The following is a 14,703-nucleotide window of genomic DNA, read 5'->3' on the forward strand; positions in this document are numbered from 1 at the left end:
CAGGTATTTAATGTCCACTCTAGATGCCAATGTACCAGGAAGAGTACTTGGTTAACATGATTAAACAATATATATTACTCTGGATAAGGGAAACTGCCAATTGCAGTAAATGGACATGTGCTAAAAGGAGTGCTGTGGCCCTCTGTTGATGCTTGGGTTCTGAAAGCAAGCACAGTCATCCTGATATAACATTAACTCTGGTAATGAGATGGAACATATATTAAGTATATGGACTTCCTATCAAGCAACAATAGAGTAATGCTAACTAAAGATTTATTTACTTCCTTAATGTGGTACAACAAACAATGCACAATGCAGCTAAATAACAAACTAAAGAAATAGCCTTAATATACTGCCAAACTCATTGCTAAAAAAATGAGGGCGTGACCATTTTTGATAATGCCAACTATAACTCCACTGGTCACAACAGATTCTGTGGGCCAGGAATGGACGATGGGTTCACAAAAAAGTTTTAAAAAATCATTCTAATATGGTTATACTTAACCTAGTTAACAGTTCAAAAACCTGATCTTTACTAACCTTGACAATTATAGCTTTAAGCTGTTCCAAAAAAAAGTCAGAAATAGCAAGGGTGATATTTTGGGTAAAACTTAATATGTTCCAAATATTAAGTCTGAAACATTTGTCATTTAAGGATAACTGTGCAACTAAAAAAAAAAGAGTCTTCTCTGAAGTACACCCGAGCCTTTGGAAAAGGAACATAGAAGTCTGCTCACTTGTAGTTTCTGTGGTGGTAGGTGCAAGTTTGGAGTTTGTTGCTTCGATGGGTTATTGCCCCACTCTGCAAAACTCTGCAAATAAAATACACACATGTAACATTTTATTTTAAAACTGGTATATAAACCTCAGCTATTTTATTGATTATGTTTATAAGAAGCCACAAATATAATCACACACATGGTAAGAATACTATTTAAAAAAAAAAATGAAGAGATAAAACATTTCAGGAAAAAAAGCCTGCCAAATACCTTAGCAGGACTGGAAGTCCTCTTCTTCTTAACAGGGTTTGACTGTTCATCATCTTGGCCAAGAGGACTGATATGGGGGTGCAGGGACTGTCCATGTGCCTCTATTAGAAGCCCTCTTGCAGTGGGGTGGGGTTTATTTACCTGGGAAAAAACAAAACCACAAACAAGTATGGTGTTACACATGAAAGAAAAAAAAATGAAAGAGAATCTGAGAAAATAGAAACAGAATATTTAAAAGAAGATTTGTTTTTTTATAAACACAAAATCATATAGAAGGTTCAAGGACTTGTAAAAGAAGAAAAAACATTGCTGCTGATTCACTTGAAATTCATGCTCTCTTCTTATGGTTTTTAAGTGCTCTTGAGTCATACAACAGCTACCAACCAGGGAGGGTGAAGGCTAGCATGTGCTTCCTCCACAATATGTAAAGCCACTCAATAGCATATTTTTAAACCGCAGATAATCCGGCATCACAAACTATGAGGAAATCTGCACTCTTTCACATTCACAAGCTCACTGACACCTGCAAGTAGCTAGTAGGACTGTGACTGACAGGCTAGAGTGTGTACAAACAGTATGGCTGAGGAATTAGTGAGATTCAGACTTTTCCCGAGAAATGGGCAAAAACTTTCAGAGTCAGGACTTTTTTTTTTTTTTTGCAAAATAAATGTAAACTTCAAGAAAAAGACAAATGTGTGCTCCCATGTGTTAAACATGTATTTATCCTATGTATTTTAAATAAATAAATAAATTCAAACACAAAAACTGTACATGAGGCCTGGAAGTACCATATACTAGAGTCCAAATGGGAAAAGTAAAGACAGAAATATTCCTGCAATATTTCATATTTTTAATGAGTGCTCTAGGCTTTCTAAATAAAGTTGAAAAGTCACTTGAAATGAAAGAATCAATAAATAATTAAAAGAAATAAAAAAACAAAGCTACTATAGTCATCTAGATGGTTGCTAGGTGGTTGCTAGGCAGTTACATGGTGTGCTAGGTGTGCCAGGTGGTTCCATAGTGTTGCTAGGCAGTTGATATGATAACCCAGGTGAATACTTTGGCACTCTAGGGGGTTGTTATAGATTTCTTGGTGGTTGGTACTTACTATGGTATTAATATAATATTTTAAACGGTTGCTAGTGTGTGCTAGGGTGTTGCAAGATTGATGCTATGGAGTTCATATTAGTAAGAAGAGCATATTTGGTATGTAAAATTGATATTAATTTTTGGGTTGAAATAATGTCATGACCTTTGGGATATAATAATTATATTTCTTAACTGGTTAAAATTTTTATTACACCTCTAAACCAACTGCTCTCAATCAAACTTTGATAAACACAAAACAGAACACAGGCTAAGCTGGTCAAACTGGTGACTTTGCCAGATATTATATTCTGGTCCTTATTATTTGTATGTTTAAGGTGAATTTTGCCTTGTGTTGTATTTCTTTAACAATTCATCTAATGTGTTGCCATTGTCAGGGGTAATTATTATTTTTAAAATAGCACTTAACTTGTGATGGTCTATGTAACTCCTATGTAAGGGATTTACATACTGATGTTGACAATTGCTCATTAATTTTTGTATGATATGAAAGTTTTATGTGACAACTTTGTCCAGAAATGACTTGAGATGCAGTAAACCAAATTATAGAAAAAGTATTTGAACTTAACCCTCCCACAGATGACCACAACCCTAAATATAAAACATGGCCTCACCTCTAGTCCCAATCAAGCTTTTACAGTTAAGTTAAAACACATATCATATGATACAGCTGTTTGAGTAAAGAAAGCTTTGCATGCAGTTTACACCCACTGAACACTTTATTAGGAATAATCATACACCTATTCATTTGTGCAATTAGCCAATCCTGTGGCAGCAGTACAATGCATAATATCACGCAGATACAGGCCAGCAGCTTTAAGTAATGTTCACGTTAACCATCATAATGGGAAACAAAGGTGATTTTGGCCATGGAAGGACTGTTGATGCCAGGTGGCTCTCTGATTACATCTATTACTGATGATCTGGGATTTTCATATGCAGCAGCAACTTAAATTTACTCAGAATGGTGCTATTAAAAAAAATCAGCATCCAGTGAGTGGCAGTTCTGTCGATGGAAACACCTGTTGATGAGAGCTTGATAAAGAATGGCCAGATGTGTTCTAATTGACAAAAGAGGTTACAATAATTCAGATAACCACTCTGTACAATTGTGGTGAGCAGAAAAGCATTTCAGACCACACAAAATGCCAAATGAGGTGAATGGGCTACAAGAGCAAAAGACGGTGGGTTTGATTTCTGTCAGCTAAGAACAGAAAGCTGAGGCTGCAGTGGGCACAGACTCATCCAAATTGGGCAGCCATACAGCACTACACTTAGCTGAATGCATGTTCATATGTTCAGTGTCTACTCTTTCCTTTACACAATCCTTCAGTAACACTTCAACAAGGTGTCACTTCTGATGTAGGCTTAATAGGTTGCTTTCATTTCATTAAATTACAAAAATATAATAGTACATTTAGGTACGTAGTACAGCTAAAGAAAGTTATCCTCTCTCCTAGCACATTTTCTCCTTAAGCACATATCATCTGTATCACAGCAGCTAAGTCAATTGTCATGTAGCTTGCCATAAGGATATTTTGATTACACTACCACATTTTTGTCCTTGTGTTGCTCAAACTACTGTGGTGGACATTCCTCTCTTGAGTGCTGCAGGCAAAACAATCTGAAACATTAGTAGCATCATTTTTGTTTAAATTTAGTTAAAATAGTGTTGCTAACAGTTACTTTGCTTCTTGTCAAAAACATTTCAAATACATAAAAAAAACAACCAGCAGAGCAGAGAAACAGAAACATGAGAGATAATAATGGAGAAAGAGAGGATATAAAAGAGAAAAAATGTGAATGATAGACCTGTCAAGAGAGACAGAAAGCAGAAAAGTGAAGAGGATGGATTATATCTATGTGCATGCTAAATTACACAAGTGTTTTTTGTCATTTTATTCAGTTTTTATTTTCTTAAATAAACTGTCAGAATACTGGGTCAGTAAAAGTGACAAGGTTCCTAGTTACTTGTGAAGGATATTGTTAAACATTGTAAGTTAACCTATGGAGCTCAATAAAGTAAAAGAAAAAGGAAGTAAAAGCTGAGTTGCCTAGACAAATTTAGTCACTACATGCAGAGTACAAACAAAAAAAATTTGCAGTCCTATATTAGGTAGCAATATGTTTTTGAAAAAAAACTATCTATGGAACCTAGGTCTTGTTTGTTTGTTTTTGTGCCTGTACAAAAACATGTGAACATTTGAACTGCTTAGCTGCTTGAGCCTTTCTTGCCTGCCTTTCCCTTTCTTTTATGCTCCACCTTTCCTCTTAGATTTCCGCTGTTTTACAGCTAGAAAGCAATATCGTCTTATCAGTTAAGTGGAATTTGTTAGCTCTCACTAATCTGAGCAAGTGCTAGCACCTAACATAACATAGTGCTGTAAAGTGTGACAGTTTTGCTTGGTTTTGCCAATAAAAAAATATTCTGTGCAAAAATAAATATTAATTTATTTGTACATGTATGATTATGTTGCCAAGGACAGGCTCTTAAAAAACGTCTTGGTAGCATGTTGTTTAGATAAGCTTAATGACAGACGAAATTAAGTAATATTAGAAACAACAAAAATATATATTTTGCACAGTTCTAAATGTTACCTCAAAAAGCCAACATCCTGGCACGTCATCCACTGAGAAAAGACACCTTTTTATAGGATGACGAGTCACCCTCAAGATTTAATGTTTCACTGGTTACAGCCAGTGTTAGTTCCAGTGTTAGTGCAGCTGATGGGCCAGGCTCCTCCTCAGCTGACAGAAAAATCTGCCGATTTAACACACAATGGGTTAAAGATTAGCCTTGGCTATTTATGACCAACCCAGCAAGGCAATGTTCTGTAAGTACTGTCAGGCGGCAAGTTCAACTCAGGAAATCAAGCAGGCCTACATAACTAACAATTGAAATTTTAAGGGCAAAACTTTTATTGAGGCTTTAGGTCTCCAGCTGCAAAAAGATCCTACACATTTAACGAGGTAACCATTAGACCAACAATTTTCACCTACGCTATAAAAACTTTGGAATCAGGAACTTACATTTAGATTGAAAGCCTCTGAAAATATGTGGGATAGATGCGCTCTTCAAATTATGAAATTTCATCTATTTTCTATTTTTCATCTATTCATAAGATAAGTAATCATTGTGCAGCTTTCTGACAAATTACAATTGACTTCCACTGTACTCACAATGCACTCAAAAGCTCTACACTGGGCTACAGGAACTTGAAATTATATCCTGATATAGGTTACTCTAACTCTAGATAAGCATGTTGACTTGCCAGACTTCTCTGGCTGCATTAAAGTGTCTTTCTGCAGGTTGAATGGTTGAGTAAAAATAATAAGAAGCTAATAAAACACAAATCTGGGCGGATTATGAATTATAAGGATACTTATGCGAGCATTTCAAATCGTGTATGGACACGGGCACAATGTGAAATCATACTTGCACATAATATGAGCGTCCTGTAGGGGACAGTGTCATGTGAATGACATCAGAATTTGTAGAATTAGATCGCAAAGGAAAGGAAAATAAACAAAATAGACCACAGTTTGTTTTGTAAAGTTCTTCTTCATCTTTTTCTTATTATTAATCTTATTCAGAAAATGATAGGTACCAAAGCACATCGATGTAACTAGGGTTTAAATACATAGTTATCAAATCAAAGAATGACACATGCTTTAGTTTAATTTTCTATTATTCATACTGCAATGTACGAGGCAAAACATGAAACATAAGAAAAAAATTACTTGTGTTGGTCATTAATTCTATTAGTTCAGGGCAAGCCTTGTTATAGAGAAATGTTATTACAGACACCAGTCTGGTAAATTAACAGACAAGCATTTTGTATCCACTTCTGTCACAAGATCATTTATATAAGATTACCTAACAGAAAATATTGGATGTGATGAGGGAAAATTGTAGTGTTTGCTCTTCAGATGTATTCCGAATATTAATAATATTTTTGTAAATGTGCTTAAACACACAGAAGAAATTTCCAGAAATATAAACCGGGTTTAAGACTGAAATGCCAAAGGCTGTCTCCCGCTTGTTCAATTGAATTCAGAACATCCACAAGGATTTCTTCAAAAATGCTTGCATACTGTGTAGCACTGGATGTACAAATTATTGAGAGTTCAAAGAGGGACAAAAAACTGTGCAGCTTAAGCATGCCGTTGCTAATATGTTGCTAGGGTTATGCTATGTGTTATCCCAGGTGGTTGCAAGGGTGTTTAGTATTTCCATGTGTTTTCTAGGGTGTTGCTAAGCATCTCAGGTGCTTGCCAGCATGTTGTTAGTATATGCCAGATGCTACAGTCTTATTAGTTATTGCTATCAGTGCAATTTCTTCTTCTTCTTCTTTCGGCTTTTCCCTTCAGGGGTCGCCACAGCGAATCATCTCTCTCCACCTATCCTCATCTTCTGCATCCCCAACACTTACACCCACTAGCTTCATATCCTCATTTATTACATCCATATACCTTCCTCTTTTCCTCCTGCCTGGCAGCTCCATGTCCAACATGTGCAATTTCTACTGTTACTAATTTCAGCAACAAAGTACTAAGCACTGTTACTACTGTAACTAAGTACCGCAATGATTGCAATGAAATGACATTGAAAGAATCAGAATGTAGAGATGTGCAAGTGCACCAGGACATTACAGGGGACTCACACAAGCAGTCAAATAAAATAAAAAGTAAAAAATCTTATATAAGCACCCTATTAAACACCCAGTCAAACAACTTATTATTGGTTCCATTTGGATATCTCAAGAAATGAGGGACTAGGTTTAGTCATAAAATTCGAACCAGAGTCACCGTCTCTCTTCAAATGACATCTAAAAACATCTCCTGTAATTAAAAACTACTTAGCATTTAAAAAGAACGGGGGGAAAAAACAATTGTCCATGTACTTTACTCACTATATTACCGCCCCGATTTTTTTAGACTGATGTTATGCGTAGTTTGTGACCTAGTGAACCAAAATCAAAATGTATTTGTTGATAGATACTTCAAAGCACCTCTTTAAGTTGCCTCTGAAAATTGTCACAAATGTAAATGCAAAAATGCAGTTCCTGCAGAATGTGTGTGATTTTAAAGCAAATCTTCAACATTTGCTGATACATAGATGCATAAAATAATATAATCCTTCACATAAAATACTGCTATCCAAACAGCCTTCAAAGGAGGACAAATTATTGGTGTAAATCTTGTTAGCACATCTGTGACCCCAGACAGCAAGTCTTTGAGGTGTACCACATCCACCGAATTAACTGCAAAATTAAATGCGCACCTCGTCCCTGTCATTTTGCTCACTTATGCGAATGCCAAACATAAGTTTCAGTGATGCCAAGAGCGGAAGTCTTGGGCTGTGAACAACATGAAACATGTATTGTTCTCTGCTGAGTCCACCTTCACTGTCTTTCAGTCAGAATTTGAGCCTCATCAAAGCACAGATATAACACTGGTCAAAGTGTTAAATTACTAACTACTGGAATCTGATCAGGGTTGTGTCTCGGTGCTGGTGTTGCTTGACCTTAGTGAAGCTTTTGACACCATTGATCATACTATTCTATTTGACAGACTAGAAAATGTTGTTGGTGTTAAGAGAACAGCCCTCTCCTGGTTCAGGTGTTATTTGACTGATCATTATCAGTATGTTGATGTAAATGGTGACTTCTTTATGCATACTAAGATTATGTTCAGTGTTCCACAAGGTTTTGTTGTATTAGACCCACTGCTTCAGACAGTGGATGCTTACTAACCTCCTCCTGCCTGTCCTAGCACCATATGCAGGCAGAACTAAGCCTTCTGATTACAGAGTAACTCTGGATGATCTTTTTGTTTCATCATGTGTAACAGTAAAAGACCTTGGTGTGATTACTGAATCCAGTCTTTCAATTGAAGCTCATATAGATAATATCAATAAGGTAGCTTATCATCAAGATAAGAAAGATAATGTCACTGCATGATGCAGAAATACTAGTTCATGCTTTTGTTACCTCTGGTTTTGGATTTCTGTAATGCCTTACTGTCTAGATGTTCCAGTGGGTGCAAAAACAAACTCAAGTTAGTCCTAACTAGAACCGCATGATATGAACACATCACACACTATGAACACACACTGCATTGGCTCCCAATTGAATTTCGTATTGATTATAAAATACTACCACTACTGTCCTCCTTTAAAAAAAACTTAAAAATTTTTTTTTTTTAAATGATCTGTCACACCGACACAAATGGCACTAAGCTATTTGGTAGTACCTCAAGTAGTAAAGGCTACAACAGGATGCAAAGTCTTCTTTTACAAAGCTCTGCAGTCCACTTAATGTTCAGTTTCAGAATACACAGTCTCAGAATTTAAGTCCAGGCTGAAAAGACATTAAGTCTAGGCTGAACAACTTTGTGTCCCAGGAAGCCCTCATGCCTGTGTCACCTTCTGGCACTTCATGTACATGTACAAGCATACCTGAAATTTTCTCTTTCTATCTTTCTTTTTCTGTTGAGATACACATGCTACTCCCAAGCTCCTAGCATTCAAAGTTTCCAGTGTGACCAACTGAAGCCCTACTTCTGGTTGGAGTCTCATTGCTTGAAGGCAAATTGGACTGCTATGGATGAAACAACTTTGAGACTATGGCGCTGGCTTTGAAGTGATGTTGTGGCAGTCAGTTTTGCACTTGGGTCTCCATCATTGAACTAATTGCTTTGGCAGAAAGGAATTAGTGTTGAATACAAATTAGAAATTATTATCATGTCCACTTGACTATATATAGTTATAGAAAGGACATTATTTATAAATTCAGTCTCCGGTGTCACCCAAATGGATGAGTATGAGTTCCCTTTTGAGTCTGTTTCCTCTCAAGGTTCCTTCCTCATATTGTCTCAGGGAGTATTTCCTTGCCACAGTTGCCTCAGGCTTGTTCATTAAAGATAAATTTAAATTTAATTTTAAACTTTGTAATTTCTATTCTAAATTTTAAACGTTGCTTTGAGAAATGTGCATTGTTGAAAGCGCTATAAAACTAAACTGAACTGAATTAATAATGCCGTAATAATGAGTATATCGCCTGCCTTGAATCAAACAGAACAAATCTGGAGTCTTTAAATATAAGACAATAGCAACACAACCCTCCAGCAAAGAGCAACTGAAAAGCATCAGTCCAGAATATCTCTTCAGAAATGTGTGCAACACTAGAATTCTAGAAACACTTGAATGGTGAAGAGGATTGCTACTGTCATCAAAAATAACTGTGGACATGTTAAGTTTTGCAAAAATATGATTTGAAACTTAGTAATGACTGTCAACAAATGTACTGACATTTGTTCCATTTAGCTCCTACATTTAGTTCCATTTAGCTCCTACAGCATTTTTATATAGTAAATCAATACTCCTGTAGGAGAACAAATGTCCTACGGTGATTTAGTTTTGAATCATTTGACAATTAATTGATATTGCAAAGGGGTGCACTTACTGTATACTATGTGTGTGTGTGTGTGTGTGTGTGTGTATTCTCATGCATGTATGTGTGTATGTATATCAGAGTATCCACTATACATTAGGTGCTGGCCATGATGCCCAGCAACTCTGTGGTTTAACAGACAAATTGGATGAATTTCAGTGATATGTTAATGACTATATCTGCAAGAAATAATTCTGCGCTATGCAGGAAAGCCACCATTAACTAGAATTAAGGATAATGTTCATTTTTGCATACAGTCAGCATATATATATATATATATATATATATATATATATATATATATATATATATATATATATATAGAGGTAAACAAAAAAGTAAACAAAAAACCCAGTCAATAGGCCGATAAAAGTAACAATCTATGAAAACATTTACCTAACATCAGTATGGTAGAAGAGCATTGCAAAAAAAACAAAACAAAAAAAAAATCCTGCAAATACAGAAAATTACATTACACATTACTTACAGACTTCTATTATATAAACATAGAGTTGTATTTTTCTCTGTCTGTCTGTCCGTCCAACCATCCATTCATCCTTCTATCTATCCATCCATCCCAAATAAACTGTAAGGAAACTCCCGAGGTAGAGGGTCTGGAATCCATATGGAGTTTTAATGCACACACAGCAAACAAATCCACAATGTAATCCAATACTGTAGTCGAAGAAAACAGGCAAAAACAATGAACACTAGCAAACGTATCCGAAAACGTATCACAAAAGACTGAAAATGAAACTATGCGAGGTCATACACAATACATCAAACAACAGTAATGGCTTGGTATGTCACGAGGGAACAATACTTCACACCGATGTTGGCGTCAGTGCCTTTTTATGTTTATAAAACCTAGAAGTGACCTTGTTCTCGGACGAGGGTTCCCTCTGACATTTGCAGGTCAGGATGATACCAGTAAAAGGATGTTGGATGTCAGTGCCATTGACCCAGGCCCGCTTAATGGGGCTGAATCCCTCGCAATCTATGAGATACTGTTGCTGGCCTCCCTGGTGTCTGGAGTCAAGAAGGAAGCATACCAGGTAAGCCAGGGAGCTCTCAATGTCCAATGGAGGTGATTTAGTTTTAGTCTCTGTTGGGGGAAGTATGCGCAGGTTTCAGAAAGGAGACTTGAAGTTTGAGGACCATTGAAATTTGAGTTTCAGATTCCAGGTAGAGAGCCATACCTGCCTGCCGATGTGGAACCCAGGGATGTGGGCGATTCCTGCAGTTAGCATGTATACATTGCCTGCACACTGCCCATTTCCCAGATGTCTTAGCTTCAGTGTATCCAGTCATCCACAGTCGGTAGGTATGGCAGGAATTCACCAGACCAGGAGAATAGGGGAGGAAAGCCCAAGACACTCTGAAAGGGGGCTAGCCCCATATGGATGTATTTGGCCCAGGGGAGAAAATCACTCCAATGTTGCTGTTCACGACTGCAGTAGGACAGGAGATATCAACCAATTTCTTGGTTTAGGTGCTCAGCTTGTCCATTAGACTGGGGGTGGTAGCAGGAGGCTAAGCTCACGTTGATATTCAGGTGGCTGCAGAACACTCTTCAGACTCAGGAAGTGAATTGAGCTTCCCTGCCTTACTATGCTTACTATGTCTTCTGGAAGGCCTTATACTCAGAACACCTGATGAAATAGTGCCTTTGGATGGGATATGCGAAGAAAGAATTTCACTGTGCTGTAATGTATATGTGACAAATAAAGGCTGTTTCTGTTTTTCCATCGCAGTGGGCAAGCCTTTGAGGGATGCGAGCAGTGAGGACCCATTGAATTACCCTCGGGCGGATTATATATACACACACACAAATGCATCAGAAATTACATTTTAGAATTTATATATATATATATATATATATATATATATATATATATATATATATAATAATTTTTGTTTAAATGAATTACTATAATTATATATATATATATATATATATATATATATATATATATATATATATATATATATATATATATATATATATATATATGTATGTATCAGAAATCATGTTTTTTTTTTTATTGTGCATTCCAAGTAATATCAATCAAACTGGAGTTGGGTTGTTTTGATTAAGAAATAATAACTCAAAATAATACTGCTAAATTACAAAATGAAAGTTAACTGAAAGTATGTTTTTTTTTTTTAATTTACTTAGTCTGTTTTTGAGCAAAAACAGATAACCCCACATTTCATAGTTATACAAAACCAAGTAATTGCTTTGCAATTGCATAAAAGTGCAATATTTAACATTGTTTAACTTAAAACAAGTAGTTTAAGTAAAGAGCAGTAAAAATAATAATAATCTTCGTAATCTCCTCAGCTGACAATGTAGACGCCTGACAAACTTTGTTGTTGTGATTACACGCAATACAGGGAGCTTTTCCCTCACCACTGTAACGTAGTAAGAAGATATTACAGGTTCCAGTCCGTTAAAATGATCCATACTTGATCATTGGCAACTGCCAAACCCAAACTCGTCTATCGAATTGCCAGACACAGAAGAGTGATTGGTCACTCCAGAGAACATATCTCCACTGCTCTAGAGTCCAGTGGCAGTGTGATTTACATCACTGCTTCTGATGCCTTGCACTTGTTGATGTAAGGCTTGGATGCAGCTGCTCGGCCATGAAAACCCATTCCAAGAGGCTCTCTATGCACTGTTCTTGAGCTAACTAGAAGTCTGTAGCTACTGACTCTGCAGAAAGTTAGCAACTTCTGTGCACTGTGCACCTCAGCATGTGCTGGCCCCGCTCTGTGATTTTACGTGACAAATGTTTGTAGTAGCAGTCTACAGGTGCTTGATTTTATAAACCTGTGGCACTGGAAGTGATTGGAACACCAGAATTCAATGTCTATAGCCTCCTGGTGGTCCATCGGCAGGATCCCTCATTCTCATTTAAACGCTAGGATTATATATATATATATATATATATATATATATATATATATATATATATATATATATATATATATATATATATATATATATATATATATACACACACACACACACACATATATGCAATATATGCACATGTAAACTTTCATCAAAAATAGAAACTTTTTCTGATAGCTCAAATTTTGAAGGATTATTAGCTGTTCTGGTTATGTTTTACAAAATAACCAAGCCATGATTTCTGCAGCAAGAATTGGGCCTCTTTTACAGCTACATGGCAGGGAAAATGCAAATGTTTATCAAAACCTGCTTCAGCAATATGTGGTCCCTTCCCATCAAGCAACTTCCAATCAGCCTGCAGTTTTCACGCAAGACCGTGCCTGTCATACTGCAAAACGGGTAAAGCAATTTGGATTTCCTGTCTGTACTGTGAGCTTGACTTCTGCCTGCTTGGACCTTATGGTAGTGTGCACTGAACCTGACTGGGATTTTAAAACAAGATCAGAAATTGACATGTTGACATTTCTTAATAAAGAACTGAATATTCAGTGGGGTGTTCTAATTTTTTCCATATGACTGTATATATGCATATATATATAGTCTGGCCAGAAAGGAAAAAAAGTCCAAGTTGCTGAATATACAATATACTGAATGACCAGGTTTATACATACATACACACACACACAGAGGGATGGATGGATGGATAGATACACACACAGATCAACCATAAACAGCACCTGTTCAATAATGTTTAGGTCCTATTTGTGACATCACAACAACTCTGACCCATTCAAGCATGGACTCCACATGGACCCGTTTGGTGTGCTGTGGCATCCAGCACCAGGACATTACCAGCAAATCCTTTAAGTCCTGTAAGGTGCGAGCCGGGACCTGCATGGATCAGCCTTTTTATCCAGCATATCCCACAGATGCTTGATTTGAAGTGGAGTCAACATCGTGAACTCTGTCATGTTGCACAAAACATTTTTGAAAAAATTTTGCAGTGTGGCAGGATGCATTATCCTACTCAAAGACCCCACTGCTATTAATCAATACACTTGCCATGAAAGGCTCTACTTGCTCTGCAGTAATACTTAGGTAGGTGGTACGCTTTTGGTGGTGGACAGTATGTGCACTCTTCCCAGTTTGCTGCTATGCAGCCCCATACTCAGCAAGCTTATGGCATTTCAAGACACTCTTATACAGAGTAACTTACAGACGTGTTCCATCAATGAATACATTGATAACATTAATTTACAGTCTAAAAGTGATGGGCTTGCCTTTCCAAGCTTCAAAGCACTGTGTGTTCTGATACCTTGCTATCATTGTCAGCATTAACATTTGCAGCAATTTGTGCTGCAGTAGCTCTTCTGTGGCATCAGACCAAATGGGATAGCCTTTGTTTCACACGCACGTCAAATGGGTGCACATGACCCTGTCACCTGTTCACCGCTGTCCTTCCTTGGACCACTTTTGGTATGTACTAACCACTGAATACCAGAAACAGCCCACAAGACTTTGCATTTTGGAGATGCCCTCAACCAGTTGTGTAGCTAACACAATTTGGCCCTTATCAAAGTCGTTGATCCTTAGTGTTTCAATTTTTCATGCCTCCACTGACTGTTTCAATGAGATAAGTGTCATTCAGTTCACTGCTCAGTGCTTTTAAAAGCATAATATAAAAACAAGGGTTATTGGGGCATCTAGATTGCTTCTACAACTGTGAAAGAAAAACTCTTTATGCACACTTAAAACAAGAAAACGAAAGCTACACTAGAGAAGTCAAAACACAAACCATGCTCATTTTTGTAACATTAATATAAGAATATATATAGAAAATTTGTCTTTTCACAGTACCATAAGAGAAAAGTGAGAAGCATGGTTGAGTAGATCAAGCCAGACGACAAATTTAAGGGTGTGTGTGTGTGTGTTTTGTAGTGAGTTTAGGGATTATTGTTATCAGCGTGTGCGTCTATCTGGTCTCACCTGCTGAGCTGTGATCTGGACGCCCTGTCTTGAGGTAAGCTCTGCTGGGATTGGGAGGCTCCATGCTTCCTCAATACTAGGAAGCATTTTACTTTTACTTTGTAGACTAGTGTGATGAAGGTTACACAACTGAGCCTAGGACGAAAACGCGTGAAAAACATATTTAAACAGCAATCTATGTTTGGATGTCGGAACAATTTACAAAAGTGCCCTTAGGCCCAAGTTTGGACCCTTAGGCCCAAAAAGG

General features: G+C 36.9%; 1 protein-coding gene across 8 annotated transcripts in view; it reads right to left on the bottom strand.

Annotated features, from left to right (window-relative positions):
* Positions 1 to 14,703, bottom strand: part of LOC131362280 (histone demethylase UTY-like) — an 87,688-nt gene that overhangs the window by 37,254 nt on the left and 35,731 nt on the right. For 7 of the 8 annotated variants that reach the window (XM_058404204.1, XM_058404205.1, XM_058404211.1 and 4 more), the window contains 3 exons: positions 14,457 to 14,591; positions 990 to 1,130; positions 738 to 812 (listed from right to left, as the gene is read on the bottom strand). In XM_058404204.1, coding sequence (XP_058260187.1) covers positions 738 to 812; positions 990 to 1,130; positions 14,457 to 14,591 — 351 coding nt within the window. The remainder of the gene's footprint in view (positions 1 to 737; positions 813 to 989; positions 1,131 to 14,456; positions 14,592 to 14,703) is intronic. The other variant, XM_058404209.1, reaches the window with a different exon arrangement.

Source organism: Hemibagrus wyckioides, linkage group LG11 (genome assembly GCF_019097595.1).
Source record: "Hemibagrus wyckioides isolate EC202008001 linkage group LG11, SWU_Hwy_1.0, whole genome shotgun sequence".
Taxonomy (NCBI): Eukaryota; Metazoa; Chordata; class Actinopteri; order Siluriformes; family Bagridae; genus Hemibagrus; species Hemibagrus wyckioides.